Source organism: Rhinichthys klamathensis, unplaced genomic scaffold, assembly GCF_029890125.1.
Source record: "Rhinichthys klamathensis goyatoka isolate OS25496 unplaced genomic scaffold, OSU_Roscu_1.1 h1tg000238l_1, whole genome shotgun sequence".
NCBI classification, from domain to species: domain Eukaryota; kingdom Metazoa; phylum Chordata; class Actinopteri; order Cypriniformes; family Leuciscidae; genus Rhinichthys; species Rhinichthys klamathensis.
The window spans coordinates 67,812-85,000 of NW_026606761.1; the positions used below are offsets into that span (position 1 = coordinate 67,812).

The following is a 17,189-nucleotide window of genomic DNA, read 5'->3' on the forward strand; positions in this document are numbered from 1 at the left end:
AATGATCCACTGGAATCATATCTCATAAGTGTGTAAGTCTCTTGAGCGATAACTCTTGAACTCGTCTCAAGTGAGTTTAATGTTCTTCACTCTTACAAATAAAGCTCAAGTAGGGGTTTTCTTGATGCCTAAGAAGAACCATTTTTGGTTCCCCAAAGAACCTTTCAGTTATTAAAAGAAGAAATTATTGTATTAGTAGTGTAGAAGTAAGCCTGGCTGTCACAATAACTAGGCTACTTTTTGTTGTGCGACATATTGTCCCAGAAATAATTGCGATAAACGATATTATTGTCATTTTAAGACCATTTTATGCCACTGAATATATAATCATAATACAACAGCATAATAATGCAAGTAGCCCTATACACACTTTCAAATGACAACAACCTTTGGTAACACTTTATTATACAGTGTCCTTGTTACATACAGTATGTTACATGTACTTACCATAGTAATAACAGTAAATTATGCATAACTACATCCAACTAACCCTCAACCAAATCCTACCCTAACCCTATAGTAAGTACATGTAGTTGCTTAATATTACTCAGTACTTAAATACATAATTACACTGTAACAATGACACCTTAAAATAAAGTGTAACCCAACCTTTTAATTCTTTAGATCATGGAAATTAAGAGTCAAAAAATTAAATATCCTAATAAAAAAAACTTGAATAAATAGTAAATAAACACTTTCTGAAAAAAACACACACTTGCAAATGCACAAAAGGCACTTATGAAGATTTTGCATTACAGATTTTTCTTTGTTTCTTTTCTCAGTAAAGTAAGGGTTCACACTATTGCTGGTAAACACAAACCCTGTAGCAGTGAGATGTTCATATGAGCAAAGGCACAGATGCCTCAACAGAGAAAAGCATATTTTATTAGTGTGCACCGTTTTGCGCTGTGATGTTTATATTTGCACCAGAACAGTGGATTGCGGCTTTGAAATCAAGTGCATTTGGACTTATTCTGTATAGTTGTCAAGAAAATCCTATAACGCCCCAAAGACGCCTGGTTTCCCCTGTCGATGTGTATTTAACTGACAGGGCGAACAGCAACATGTTGGTGACATTCATTACCATGTAAACATAATGGGCGATATATTATATATCGTACGTCACACGCAGGCTCACTATTGGCCGACGCTGGTCATGTGTGTGATGCGTGTGACGTACAACACAGAAGCTTTGCGTAGTTTCACTACGTGAAATATCATGGCCCACAGAGAAGGAAATGAATAGTTGAATAAAGTCGTTATTTTTGTTTGTTTTTTGCGCATTAAGTATTCTCGTCGCTTGATTGAGCCACTGTCGTCACTCGGACTATTTTAACGATGTCTTTAACTTTTATGGGCCGGCCAGTTTCGATCCCTTAGAAGCCTATGGAGGAGTGATCCAGCTCTCAGATTTACATTTACATTTACATTTAGTCATTTAGCAGACGCTTTTAACCAAAGCGACTTACAACTGAGGACATCAGATTTAATCAGAAATATCTTAATTTGTGTCCCGAAGATGAACGAAAGTCTTACGGGGTTGAACAACATGAGGGAGAGTAATTACTGACAGAGTTTTCATTTTTGGGTGAACTATCCCTTTAATAATCTAAAAAAGCTTTTTCCACTATAAAGAACCTTTTGTGGAAATGGAAAGATTCTGTGATGAAAAGATACCATCGATGCCAATAAATAACCTTCATTTTTAAGAGTGAGTTTTAGGAAACATACGTCTAGGGTCACTGCATACTGTGCACTATATACTGCATGCATACTCATATTTCATAACCGTATATGAATAACTTGTAAGATTTGCATGATAAAATCCTCGTAACAATTCGCACTAACACTTTTTAAGTAAATATTACTGTAATGTCTGTACAACTTGTCTGTTATTATCAAGTAAAATCTACTTACTATTGAACTTAACATTCATTTGACATTTAATTGACACTTTACATTTAATTGAATTATATTACTTAATTATATTTAATTTAACATATAGAATTAAGTAACATCTACTTAACTAAGTTAAGTAAATTTAACCAAATTTATTTTTTACTCATTCAATATAACACTGAATTAAACCACACTTTCAAAGTATGCTTTACTTCAAAACATCAAAGTAAGTAATACAATAGATATTGTATTTATTCCACACTGAATCTTCATAATAGAAATAACATGGCACTTGAACACAGAGACCTCAATACTTGGTCCACAATGACAGTAACATCGTTTTTGAGTATAAATGTGTCATTTTGAGTATAAAATGAATCCAGATGTTACAAAATGGCAAGTTACCAAACCTAACAAGAAAAAGCAATGATAAAACGGTGTAAATACAGCTGGAAAACATTAAAAAATCAACCTTACTAATTATTCATGCCCCAGTGCATGATGGGAACACCAGTATTAGAAAAGTTGAGTAGGTTTTCCTTAATCTTATATCATTGAGATTTACACTTTATTTTCCACAACCTTGAATTGAGTGCTAATATAGGATTTACTTTTATTCTTTCTTGAACTACCTTTTTCATGTAGAAAGTATTTGTTTTTTCTGTAGCATTTACTTCACCACCGAATCATTTTTATCAGCGTATGCATTGATTGACAGTATTTCGAGCACATCCACATCACCACCCTGCTTGGGTTCAGACCTTTTATCTGAAGAAGACCTAACATGTTATACGCTTATAATCTTAATTAATCCTGTGGTTTCATTTTATGATGATTCATGACTGTTCATTAATAATTAACGACGGTGTCATTGAAATGCTAATGAATCAGCAGGAGGGTGTCATAATGTAGGCGCTTATACATTGGCGTTCTTGGCAGATGTTTCCTCACGATTGATAAGAAAACATGCACTTTATCTCTTTACGCTTTAACTGTCTACGTATAAAGTATGTTAGGCAGCAACAGAAGACGTCACTCGCACCTATTTTTGGGTACTTTTTGGTATTGAACAAAATGTACAGTTAATTTCTCTCGGGTTGTCCACCATCTTGGGTGAAACTTTTCATTAATGTTGTTGCAGTGCATTCTGGGATGGGTCTTTATGGATTTATGCAATGCTGTATTTCGATTTTTGACTTAAAGAATGATTCAAGGCAGCATGTCAATTTAGTCGACCTTTTAAATCAGCCTTCGAAATTGCTAGATCTCACAAACCTCACAAAATCAAGTAAAAAAAGGAAACTGATAAAGAATTGCATAAAAAATTAAATTAACATTTTTTGTTTTGGCCCATTAAGATTTTGTTTTGCATTTTTTTATTTTGTAATTTTCAATATTGATTCACATTTTTGTAATTCATGAGTTGAAGTCTTCAGAAATTTCTTCCATTATGTATAAATATATATATATATATATATTTTAAATTGCAATAAAAAAAACATTTAATTCTTTTTAAAACTAGAAATACAATTATAACACGTATACATTTTATTTATTTTTATTTACTTATTTTAAATTTAAGGGGGAAGGTGCTTAATTGTCATTAAAATGTAAAGAAAAATTATATTAAAAAATAATTTAAAAAATAAATATTAATTGTCCTAAAGAGTTTAATTTATGGTTCATTTTAGGGGGCAAAAATTAACACAGACATTTCTTTATTTCGTGATTTTCAATATTGATTCCTCTTTATTGTAATTCATGAGTTTAAAATTAAGCCATCAGAAATTTCTACCATTATGTATAGATATTTTTTAAAATTAGAATATGATTATCACACACACACACACACATATATATATATATATATATATATATATATATATATATATATATATATATATATATATATATATATATATATATAATGTTTTAACATTTTAAGGGGAAGGTGCTTAATTGTCATTAGAATGTCAAAAAAGCTTTATTTGTTTGATGATTTAATTTTTTTTTTTTAATTAGGGGGAAGGTGCTTTAGTTTTCATTAATGTCAAACAAAAATATTTACAAATCTCATTGATTGCAACAAATCTTAATTGTCCCAAAGTTATTTTTTTCATTCAAAATATATTTTCTTACACGCACATAAATGTAGCGGGTCAAAAAAATATAACCCAGGCATGTTTTGGTGAGATGGAGAGTAAAGATGAACAAGTGCGTATGTGAGAAAGAGCGAGAGAGAGCGAGAACGCGAGTGTGAGGAGGGAGGGGTGGAGCGAGCAGAGAGAGAGCAGTTGGAGGCAGGAGCGTTGGATTAGACTCAGAGAAAACGGGATGATGATGGTTGGACAGAGAAACACAGCAAGCGACTGATATAAACGCACGTGACGGACACACACACACACACACACGCACACATACGACTGTTACAACATGGGGGCGGTTGTCGGAACACTGAGCTTACAGACGAGACAGCGACGACCATCAAGAGGTAAGACGAGGACTCAATCTGTCTGTCTGTCTGTCTGTCTCTCACGCACACAGACAGGTAGACCGAGAACTTCAAATATAGCAGACTCAAACTGCGTGTGCATCCTTGAATAACATGCCTGAATGTGTGTGTTGTATGTGCATCCTTGAATAGCATGCATGCATGTGTGTGTTTGTATGTGCATCCTTGAGTTGCATGCATGGATGTGATGTGTGTGTTTTCAGTAATTAGATGACTCACACACATCCTCTCTTAGCTGTGCAACAAGTGCCGTTTGACTGACGCCAGTGTTTCTGCTCTTTAATAAAGTAAACGCTGAAACACGCACGCATTACGTGACTCATGAAGCTGCGTAGTGTTTTTACCGTGAAGCGAGTCAACAGCTTGCAGAAGAGCAAGAGAGCGTGCCTGATGCGTGTGTGCGCGCGCGCGTGCGTGTGTGTGTGTGTGTGTTTTGATGTCGGGTCATGTATGCGTTTGAAACTCTACTCGCACACCCGCTCCGTTCCCGCCTGTTACCTTGGAAGCACTGTTGTCATGGCAACGGGGCGATGGCAAATTGGTGTGTTATTGTGTGTGCACGTCAGAAGGGTCCCGACCCATCGCTCATGTCCGAGAACCTGCAAGAGAGAGAGAGAGAGAGACATCAGCACCTGTTGTTTTGGCTGTCTTCGGTGTTCACACAAACACAGTGATCTAAACGCGGAAGATGCACATTAGTTCACTTAAAAATTATAATGCTGTCATCGTTTAGGCTACTCCACCTCAAGTTGTTCCGAACCTGTATGAATTTCTTTCTTCTGCTGAACACAAAACTAGATATTATAATGTGGCTATCCAAACAGTTGCTCCATTGACTTCCAATGAAGGAAAGAAATACTATGGAAGTCAATGGAAATAACGTTTGGTTACACACATTCTTATAAATATCTTCCTTTGTGTTCAGTCGAAGAAGGAGATTCATACAGGTTTGAAACAACTTGAGGGCCGAATTTTCATTTTTAAGTGAGCTATTCCTTTCAATTTTTCTAAAGCTGATTGGAAATAGTTATATGATATTAGGGCTGCACAATATTGAAGTAAAGTGCGTTAAATAATGCTATATTCGATATGCGATCCGATATTGCTTTAAGTGTGTAAAATAAATGTAAACTTATGTATTTAATAACTGAAAATGGTAGACTATGTGTTCCAACATCCATGTTTCACATTCTTTTACTGTAGCATTATGTAAAAAGTAAGCGGTTTAGGGTTTCAGGTAGGCCTACATTAGGTTTATTTAACAACAAAAACTGAATAATCAAATGTAAAAATATGTATATGGATTAAATATTGATTTTTATTAAAGCTACAAAAGTTAGTCAGTCAAGAGCAGTGAGTGATTTAGTCTATTTTTTATTTATTAACATACAGCACAGACCGAAGCAGGTTTATTAGGCTGCTGTCACTTTAAAGGGTTAGTTCACCCAAAAATGAAAACTCTGTCAGTAATTACTCTCCCTCATGTTGTTCAACCCCGTAAGACTTTCGTTCATCTTCGGGACACAAATTAAGATATTTGTGATTAAATCTGAGAGCTGGATCACTCCTCCATAGGCTTCTAAGGGATCGAAACTGGCCGGCCCAAAAGTTATGAAAGACATCGTTAAAATAGTCCGAGTGACGACAGCGGCTCAACCTTAAGTTTATCAAGCGACGAGAATACTTTTTGTGCGCAAAAAAACAAACAAAAATAACGACTTTATTCAACTATTCATTTCCTTCTCTGTGGGCCTCGAGTGAGTTCACGTAGTGTAACAGCGCAGCGCTTCTGTGTTGTACGTCACACGCAGGCTCACTATTGGCCGACGCTGGTCATGTGTGTGTGTGTGTGTGTGTGTGTGTGTGTGTGTGTGTGTGTGTGTGTGTGACGTACAACACAAAGCGCTGCGCTGTTACACTACGTGAAATCTCTAAAGCCCACAGAGAAGGAAATGAAGAGTTGAATAAAGTCGTTATTTTTGTTTGTTTTTTGCGCACAGAAAGTATTCTCGTCGCTTGATAAACTTAAGGTTGAGCCGCTGTCGTCACTCGGACTATTTTAACAATGTCTTTAACTTCTCTGGGCCGGCAAGTTTTCATCCCTTAGAAGCCTATGGAGGAGTCAAAAATATCTTAATTTGTGTCCCGAAGATGAACGAAAGTCTTTCGGGGTTGAACAACATGAGGGAGAGTAATTACTGACAGAGTTTACATTTTTGGGTGAACTAACCCTTTAAGAGCTGCAGAGCTTTCTCAACTTTCTCAACTCTTTACTCCACTCAAGACATAACTGACTGTGTTTACGTGAGTACTCACCAAGATGGTTGTTTTGACAATTGTGTGTGTATTTGGCCATATTTATATGGCCGAATACATATAACTTATATATGTATTATTCATATACTTATAAGCTGCGGAAGAGAGGTGAACGCAGGATTGCGCGCTGTCCGAGAGGCGGTTTACATGTTCACACAGAACATGTTTTTCCATTCCACTGCTCTACTTTTCCATTATTTGCCAATGCTATCGCAGCGGTCAAGTTAAAATAAGTTCAACTTTTTTGCGATATTTCGCTAATTCCGATATTTTGTGCAGCCCTTTAAAAAGGTTTTTAATCACGATCCAAATTTAGTTTTAGATCTTTTAGGAAAAATGGGTTTTGAAATATCCTTAATAAGAACATTGAACAATCAATTAAAGGAATTAAGAGACTAATTACAAGAAATAGGACAAAGAACTACAATACAACAAAAGCCGCTTTCCGACCGGAGGGACTTTTGCAGTTCCTAGAACCCTTTTTTTCGCGTGTTCCGACCCGACTAAGTTGGGGATTTTTTAGTTCCTCAGACCGTAGTTCCTATAACTCTTTCAGTACCTAGTCTAGAGCGAGGACTTTTTTAGTTCCCTTTCCCTAGGTCTACGTTGATTGGTTCAACTTATAAGTCACGCCCACTGTCAACACATTTTCTTCACTGTCTGTTGCAATTCGCCTATGTAGGCTATGCTAACTCATAACTTAAGACAAACATAACGCATTCAACCAGCTAATTGCTAATGCTTGCTAAACTTACCCGTCGTTTTGTTTGCCTCCTGCGCTCTGCTCTTCTATCTTCTTCCATCATATTATTTAAGATCATATTACGCTGGAGCCTTCGTCTTCTGTGTTTCTCTGTACAGAACTCAAGATCTTTAAACGCCGCCGTTCGTACTCGTTATTAAGGTCCCGGCAAGGCAGAACAGGAACATTCCGATAGCCTCCTCCACGCTGGTTTGTTGTTGTTGTATGTGGCGCCGCCGCCGCCGTGCTTGCGTCACTCCCTTACCCCTCCTACCAGTTCCTATGGCCACTTGGCCAGTGCGAACGCAAACAGCAAAACCGAGTTTGGGGGAGAGTAGTTCTTAGAACTGTTTAGAAGTGGACAGTTCCTATAACTAAGTTCCTGTAACTACTTGGTCGGAAAGCGGCTATTGACACAAATGAAATAGACCGACCTTAAAAAAGTTGAAGCACTAGCCTAGATATAAGAAATAGGCTACTGCATAAATTGTATAAAGGACTCATATGTATAAAAACCACTGCATGATCTTCACTGTGTTGTGCAAAAGTGATTCGGTCAAGAGCAGAGAGAGATTTTCTCTCTTTTGTTGTGATTAACATTAATGAAACTGTCACTTTATGCACGGATCCAATATACTGATACACATGCATTTTCTTTCTCAACTGTTTACATTCACTTAAGACATCTCTGTGTTTACGAGAAAACTTGCAAAGACGGGCATTTTGATATGTATTAGCTCGTACAAGCCCAATTACGCGGCAAAACGCGCTCAGTTAAGTACTCTTTCAGACAGTGCACGCATTTAGCAAAATTACTTGTTTTTAAACCACAATGCTTAAAAAGGCATGTAAAGCTTTTGTGACCGAGTAGAGTAAGCAGGAGACGAAAGTTCAAAATCTCTACCGGTTAATCGTGTCTACCGGCGTATCGCCCACCCTTAGTCCAGATGTCAGAAGAACCATAAAAACATTACAATTTACAGACATAAGTACAGACAAAATTGAAAAAAAAAACAAGAAAATAAAGGGAAGTAGCAGGCATTAGATATGAAAAAGTTAGCAGCAGATAAAAATGAGTACTAATAATTTCAATTGAATGCAGTAAATGAATGAAAATTGTTCACGTTTCTGACAGTTCAAGAGCCAAGCCTTTATCAGCGAGTAAAGATGTTGTAGGAAGTACGGTTTTCTTATTTCAATTGGTATAATAGCTGGGTTTCAGTCACGTGATTATGATGACACGCGAAATTCAGATGGAGGGCAGGGAGTGAAGAGCGCAATGGACGAGATGGAGGAAAGTCCGTACTGTACTTTACACGCTATTACAAGAGAAAGATATAAACAAAAAATCAAACATATGTTGCCGACGTTTAACGCCTCGTGAATAAACAAAGGGCGCCAATGTGAGTGTGCACACCGACGCGAAAAACACCACGCGTAAAAGCGTCATTTTTTAAAAAACGCCTCTGGTTCGTTTTTTTGGTTTGATGCCCCGCTTCAAAAACTATCCGACCAATGAGATTGGCGCTTTAGCTCACGCGTCTGGAGCTTCTGAAGTTACAGTAAAACACAACTTGGGGGCGCTCAAACACAAAACGGTCTTGCCGAGCACACATACGTAACGGCGAAGAAGATAAACGCCAAGTAGCGTCGGAAGAAATAAGACGAGGAAGATGCGAGGCAAGATGAATGTAGAGCTGCTGGTCTCGTTGCTGTCGGAACATAAAGAACTATATGACAAACGCGACAGCGACTACATCTAAATCTTAATAAAAGAGAATGTTTTGGAGTGGTATTGCAGAGCAAATGGGCGCCATCTAATGTCAGGGAATGAATTTGCATGTCCACTCGGCTCATTGTCAGCGAAAATCGCTTCAGTGTGAACACAAAAAACGAATAACGCGTGCCGATATTCGTCCCGGTGTGTACGACGAGCCTTTACGTTATGAAGAGGAGCGATTTTCAACTGAATTGAAAGATTTTCCTGCCATCGAGGCGGTAGATATCAGCAACTACCTCGTCTTACAGACATACTTTGACTTTACAAAGTTCGGAAACGTTACACATTACACAAACATAGCCACTTAAGTTGTATTAACTCACCTTTGATGAAGTGATCACTGCACACACGGGCATTTTCCCATTCGTCTCCTCCCGACCGCAGACGTTGGTTTGCGAGCCGTTTTTCCGGAGTTTTTCGGTCAATTTCTTGCATTTCCCCCCCTTATGAACAACAACTTTTGGTACAGGATAAAAACTCCTCGTGGTTTGATCGATTTAAGTAACCATAAACGACGCAAAACATAGGCATTTTGAGTTTGTTATAGTGCTTTCTAAATACAGCAAATCACTTCCTGCCCTCCATTTGCATTTCACGCCATGGCAACGCAGTGGCGTGACGTCATATGAAAACAAGCTATTGAAACAATCAAGTGAAATCAATCAAGTGAAGGGCGTTTCTTGTTACCTGTCGAACTAATCAACTTAACCGGTAGAGATTTTGAACTTTCTTCTCTGGTTACTCTACTTGGCGTTGCTGTGCGGTCACAAAAGCTTTTTTTTAAGCATTGCGGTTTAAAAACAAGTGATTTTATACCATTAAAGTGCAATAAGCAGCGAAAGAGAGTTCATTTTGCTAAATGCGTGCACTGTCTGAAAGATTAAACATGTTTTGCTCTACTGTGTGGATTGTTTAGGCGAGATACATCATGTGATTGATTTAGAATTGATTTATAAATTCTTATCTATTTTTATTTCTTTTTAATGTTTTATTTTTATTCTGGAAATGCAGCATACACTGTGCCCAAGACAAATTTCCCTAAGGGGGACAATAAAGTATATTATTATATTATTATTATTATTCAAAGAACATCGTGTTATAGAGCAATGGTGGAATGGGACTCGCTCCCGTTATTTTTGGTCTCAGAGAGTCACAATGTTAGTTTTTCCAAAAGATTGAGACTGTATTTACTTTAGAGTAACTGTAATTATGTAATTAATAATGACTGTATAATGAGCTATAGCAATTGAAATGTGATTTTCATATTTTACATTATACCCAGAGAGTGGTAATATTTTGAACAAAGAAGAGCTTACATTGTGATTATGTTGTTATGTTTAGTGTATATGTGTGCTGTGTGTGTGTGTGTGTGTGTGTGTGTGTGTGTGTGTGTGTGTGTGTGTGTGTGTGTGTGTGTGTGTGTGTGTGTGTGTGTGTGTGTGTGTGTGTGTGAGTTAGATGACTTAGATGATGTTGTGTGCACTTCTGTATTTGTCTTCATTGTTGTCAAGTCAAGTCATCTTCATTTATATAGCACTTTTAACAATGGAGATTGTTTCAAAGCAGCTTTACAGAGATAAACAATTTATGGTAACAGAGATTGTTTTGGCTTTATAGCGATTTTTGAATAATGTTTTTTTCCAGCTAAAGTTGGTTTTGATTGATTCACTTCCAGCAAAATTATCATTTGTTATTACATTAGGGGCCGCTAAGACGACGGCGTTCTCTGATGGCGTTCACATGCGCATTAAAAATTGATTCTATAGTTAAATTCGTTTGAATATGTGTGCGCAGGTTTGTAATTTCCCTACAAACCATGCCTAAACAAACTACTTGTCTTGCCTATAAAAGCTGTTGTACAGCTTTGATGTTAATATTTTGTTAAAAATCTCCCCAGGAAGAATAGCTGCTGCTAGAGAAACATAATTGACTAAATTAATTACATAATTTTTTAATTTATTTTACTATTACTCAAGTATAGTTTTCACCATGAAAACAGCCAAAGAAGTCGGCATGGCATTAAAAAACAAACAATCAAATCCAAATTTGATCGTTTGCATGTTTTAGAGCCGAAGTCAAGCATTAATTTTGTTAATAAGATGCTGCTTCAGTGCAGTAAAAATTAGCAAAATGGGGCAAAGCATGAGGAATATGAAATCAACTGTACAGTGATCCATAAATTAAACTCGATACGCCCTATTAAGTTCTCACTCTTTCATTCTCGCTCTCTTGTTCTTGTTCATTTGCGTGAAATCTTCAGTCTAGGCCTGGAAATGAATGAGTCTGGGATCTTCGTTCTTGAGCTTCAGGTTTGCATCTGATATTGCTCTTAAAAATGGTCTGACTTTACACAATTTCGCTGGGATAACGTGTCCTTCAAGCGGAGTGAGAAATATCACAATCACGAGTTTCAAAGATATGAATGACTAAACCAAGTTGTTATTTATAAGCAGGGAAACTCAGAATTATAGATGATACATGAGTTGTGAAGGAGCGAATCCGTTTGAAACGAGGCAGAAAGCAATTTAATTTTAATGAATTTGCTAAATTATTTTTTCATGCTGTATTTAAATCATTTTAGGCGCCATGTACAAAACAGCTTATAGACAATAAGTGTGATATTAATCACCCAAAACTGATTACTTTTGTTGGATATCATGATGGCAATGAATAATTTTCAGATGTAGTTTGTAGATTAAATTCAGGACGGGAAAAGATTAAACCGCAGCAGTTCTGATAGTTAACACGAGAGTACGGACGGGATTGAAATAATCAATTGTGATCGGCTCAGACAGGAAGCAGAGAGTGAGATATTGATCTGAGAATAGCTGATCACTTTTGATTGAATATGTATAAATTGATTGACATGTCTTCACAGTAAGATCACCTAACCCTACGGTGCTGCTTGTGTGACAGTCAAAAATGACAGATTTTTACATTTAAATTAAATTAATGTACCATATTTTAGTTCTGTATTGTTTTTATTTAATATTTAATATTTTTAGGGGATTTTATGGTGCTAAATTATGTTTATGCAGTAGTTATAATCCATTTATTCACTTTTTGAGCATAGACCTGAAAATGAAATTTCCATTTCCAACTTGAACTGTGGTAAATCTTGAGTTTGGTCTTGTTTTAAATAAAACACTTCAGATTATTGCTGGAAAAAAAGTGAACTTAAATTTTTTTTTTATAGAATTTTACATTTATTGTTATGAAAAAATGCACAGAAATACTACTTTAAAATTGTATGTGAAATATATGTTTCAAAACACATTTTAATGTAAAACCATGAGGAAAATCATAAATCTAAACAAGTTGTGCTCCAAATTTGAGGTTGTTATCTAAAAAAATGAGCTTTCAGTCAGATTTCGTTTCATGAAATTCGTCTCCCATTCATTTCTAATGCGCTCGTTTTTGACTGCGAAACACACGTGACACTTTTTTTCGGGAACAATGAACCTTTTAGAAGCATGTCCATGATTTTTTGTGTTCACATAGCAAGTACCAAACCTTTACCAGGTTGCGTACAATTCTGATGAAGTAAAAAAAAAAAAAAAAAAAAAAAAAAAACATTTGGTTAAAAATGACCAAAGACCTCCAGATTTACAAGATTTTGATAAACCTTATGGCAATATGAAACTGAAAATATTTATTATAAATATTTAATATGTAGTTTTAGAGATTATTCTGGATGTTGTGTGTGTGTGTGTGTGTGTTTTGTAGCTGTGGGTTTTCCTCTAGTGAATATTTCAGATGTCTTGAATTCACCCACACTGCCTGTAGTTACGTCTTTACACCCCCCCCCCCCTGCTATACACACACACACACACACACCATTCAATCGCTCTCTCTCAGTTCCTTGTTCAGTTCAATTTCAATTTTATTTTCAATCATTATACAGATATACATACATGCATAACAACCAAAAAAAGGTGTAGGCTGAAGCCTATGCTTATTATGCCCACCTTTTGTACATAATTACTCAATTAGCGGCACTTTTCTCTCTGGATTTAACTTTTCAAAATAAACATACATTTGCATAAGAACATTTCCAAGATGTTCATACATGATTACAAAGGTACACATCTCAGACATTATTTCAATAGTTAACATATAACGTAAACAAATGAATCATATTGAGTTTTATAAATATTTATCACCTTGTTTTTAATTTTTTTTTATTTTTATTATAGAGTGAATTACACAATTTTAATTCCTTGTCACAATTATTCCATAGGTTTACTCCTTTAACAGATATGCATCTATTTTTTGTGTTAGTTCTTGCTCTTACTTTTTTAAACATATACATTCCTCTTAGTTTATACTGACTTTCTCTTATTTCAAACAGCCTCTGAACACAATTTGGAAGTAAATTCTTATAATTTACTTACAATCCTTATTGCTTTCTTTTGTAACATATATATTGAATTTGTATTAGTTTTATATGTATGACCCCACACCTCCACACAATAAGTAATGTATGGAACTATGAGTGAACAATACAATATATATAATGACTTTTCATTCAAAATATGTTTTATTCTATTTAATATTGCAATGGATTTAGACATTTTTGTTTTTACATTATTTAAATGTGATTTCCAGCATAATTTATAACCCCCAAAAACTTATATTAATATACTCTTTCTATTTCCTCATTACTAATCTTAATTTTAACTTTGCTATTACTTTGTCGATTGCTAAATAATTTGAACTTTGTTTTGCTCAAATTCAAAGAAAGTCGATTATCATCAAACCATCTTTTTAAGACCATCAATTCTTTTTCAACCATATTCAGAAGCTGTTCCAATTTTTTTTCCCGAACAGTAAAAAATTTGTGTCATAAGCAAACAATACCATTTTAAATATTTTAGACACTTTACAAATATCATCTATATACAATACAAACAATTTGGGACCTAACACCGAACCTTGTGGAACACCACAAGTAGCTTTCATTAGATCAGATTTAATATTATTTATTTGTACAAATTGATATCTATCCTCAAGGTAACTTCTTAGCCAAGAGAAGGCTTTTCCTCTTATGCCATATCTCTCCAATTTCCTCATTAATAAACTGTGATCAATAGTGTCAAAAGCTTTTTTAAATCTAGGAACACCCCCACAGTGTATTCTTTATTATCCATAGAAGTGGAAATCTCCTCTACCAGTTCCATCACTGCCATTGAGGTCGACCTATTTGCTCTAAAGCCATACTGATGTTCACTCAATAGTTTGTTTATCTATAAAATTGTCAAGCCTGCGTACAAATAATTTCTCTAAAATCTTTGAGAACTGGGAAAGCAGAGAAATTGGTCTATAATTGGAAAAAAGATGTCTTTGTTTTTTGTTGAATCACCCTTCTGGAACATTCTCTGTGTGTTACAAACACTGTAAGAATGTGTTTGCATATCAGATGGGCTGATTAATTCTGCTTGTTATTGGATAATCTGAGATTATCAGCATTATCTATTTCCACTCGATCCTCTCGGCCTGAAAGTGAATAATTTAAGTAAATTCTTGAGTAAATATTGTGCATAGTAAACGATCAGTTACCATCATTTGTTCTCATCTCACACACTGGCCACCGTACTCTCTAAGATATCAAAGTGTGGTGGAGCGCTGGTGTGTTTGTGTTATATTCTCTCTCTCTCTCTCTCTCTCTCTCTCTCTCTCTCTCTCTCTCTCTCTCTCTCTCTCTCTCTCTCTCTCTCTCTCTCTCTCTCTCTCTCTCTCTCTCTCTCTCTCTCTCCGCTAGTGTGTGAGCTTTGGACACTGATGGAGAACTGCAGCAGACGCTCTTTCTGTGTGGCTGAGAGTCAGAGAGAGTTATTTTTATACTCTTGATGTGTCTGGATGCTCGTCTATAGTTTTAAATGAAACAATTCAGCTTTATTGTCATTTTTAGCACATCGCACATGGTAATGGATAAAAATGAAATGGCTCCTTCAGGAAACAACAGTTACAAGTAGTAGACAAACAATAAATATTATGGGTGTGACGATACCCTCATGTCACGATTCGATACATATCACGATACTGAACTCACGATACGATATTATTGCGATACTCCAAGACATATGAGAAAAGGTTAACAAAAAAAGGACTGTTGATTAAAATGCTAAATATGATATTACACTGGGGTGTAAATGATTAGGCTTGGACTTGATCCTGATAACCCAAAGCACAGGACAATAGAGACACCAGAATACACATATTCATGATTCTGAAGATGAAAACAGAATTATTTTAGATGAATATGCTTGCTCTCGGTCACTGACTAGATATATTTAAAATAAAGTAAGCCACTTTTTACTGGAATCAAGACATTTGGCATTATCAGGACCCACAAATATTCCCCCATTGCATTATTATACATTATATTTAACATTATATATAGTAGTTTAATGTAGGACTGACACTAAAACTCTGTAAACTTGAATTTTTTCTAACACAGTAATTTTTATTTTGGTTGAACTATGCAAAACAAATATTGTCACTATCCACGATACATAGTTGCATTTTTGTATTGCGAAATATTGTGACATATTGATATATTGTTTCATCCCTAATAAATATACATACATTTTATACTAAGTGAATAATACATCGAATGTAAGAGATCCAAACGGCTCGCCCAATGTGGCTACAGCGTAATATCATACAGGTATAAATAGTAATTGATTATTGAATTGCTTAATTAAGGTTTTTCCATGACAGGGTTCAAGATAAATCTTTTCATTACTACTCAATGATTATTAAACAGCACAAACTATGCAAAAGCGGCATTACTTCCGGCTCACTCAGTGTCTGAATTCACTCACTCGTTTTTTATCCAGTCCTTAATCATAGTGAATAGTGAATGAGGGTGTAGGGGGCGGTTTTGGACACAGTCCTGCGGTTTGGAAGATGGATGGATGATTCAGTTGTGAGACGCGGGAATTAATGCGGCGCACAACTCTCACAATGCATTATGGGTATTCTCTAGCTAGCCATTGAGCGCATAGATATCCATAATAAAGGCTAGATGTCTTACGGCGAGTCTCTATCGTCATCACCGGTGGCCATCTTGTCACAGGCAAGCTTTCTGGCGGGCTCTGTGGTGCCTGATGTAAGATGAGTGATCAGCACGAACACAAATACTCTTATCTCGGTGAAATCTTGACGGATTTACAAACGGGTTGGTTTCTTACAAACATTATTAACGTGGCTATAATTCTGGATGATTATTAATTTATACACTTATTATTCATAAGTATGCAGTGTCATAACTACATCTCTGACGTTTATAACAAACCAAACCGTTTGAAAATCGGTCGGTTACGAGTGAGCGAGCTGCCTGTGGCAAGATGGCCGCCAGGTGCGGACGTCGACCTCCATTGGCCAGCAGCGCGGACGAGACATCTAGCCGTTATTATGGATATCTATGATTGAGCGTACATTGGTTGTATACTTGTTATTGTGGTGGATTGTGGGATTGAATGAGTGCTGAAAGTGCCGGTCACCGACGAGAGAAACTCACAAACACGATATATTACAATATATTTTCAAAGTGCAAAGTGATTTTGATTTAATTTTCCAGCCTGCAAATCAGCCTAAATACGTCAGTCTTGGGCGGGAAATGGACAGACTAGTTGCCAAGTAAATGAACACCCACTCAAATATCAGCAGGTTTGATTTCTATAACGTAAAAATTTGCAAAACAGTCAAATTTCATCTTTATGTCCATGTCTGCGGTCATCATGACACCTAAACTAATTTTTTGGAGAATTTCAAAATGTTGTAATAAATAGAATGAATTAAAAATACTAATATTGGTTGCTTGTTGTTGATAGTGTAAGATAAATGATCTGTCATAAACACATGCAGGCCTCACTTCATACGTCTGACCCAAACGTGCAAATATTATCACAGAAAACTCTTGTCATAATAAGCTG

General features: G+C 35.9%; 1 protein-coding gene across 5 annotated transcripts in view; it reads left to right on the plus strand.

The window, feature by feature from the left end:
- Nucleotides 1-17,189, plus strand: part of kcnip1a (Kv channel interacting protein 1 a) — a 70,989-nt gene that overhangs the window by 35,777 nt on the left and 18,023 nt on the right. For 2 of the 5 annotated variants that reach the window (XM_056265709.1, XM_056265710.1), the window contains exon 1: nt 4,191-4,390. The exons of the other annotated variants lie outside the window; for them this stretch is intronic. In XM_056265709.1, the coding sequence (XP_056121684.1) occupies nt 4,333-4,390 (58 nt within the window). In that variant the 5' untranslated portion in view covers nt 4,191-4,332. Of the gene's footprint in view, nt 1-4,190; nt 4,391-17,189 lie in introns of those variants that run through there. 5 annotated transcript variants of the gene reach the window in all.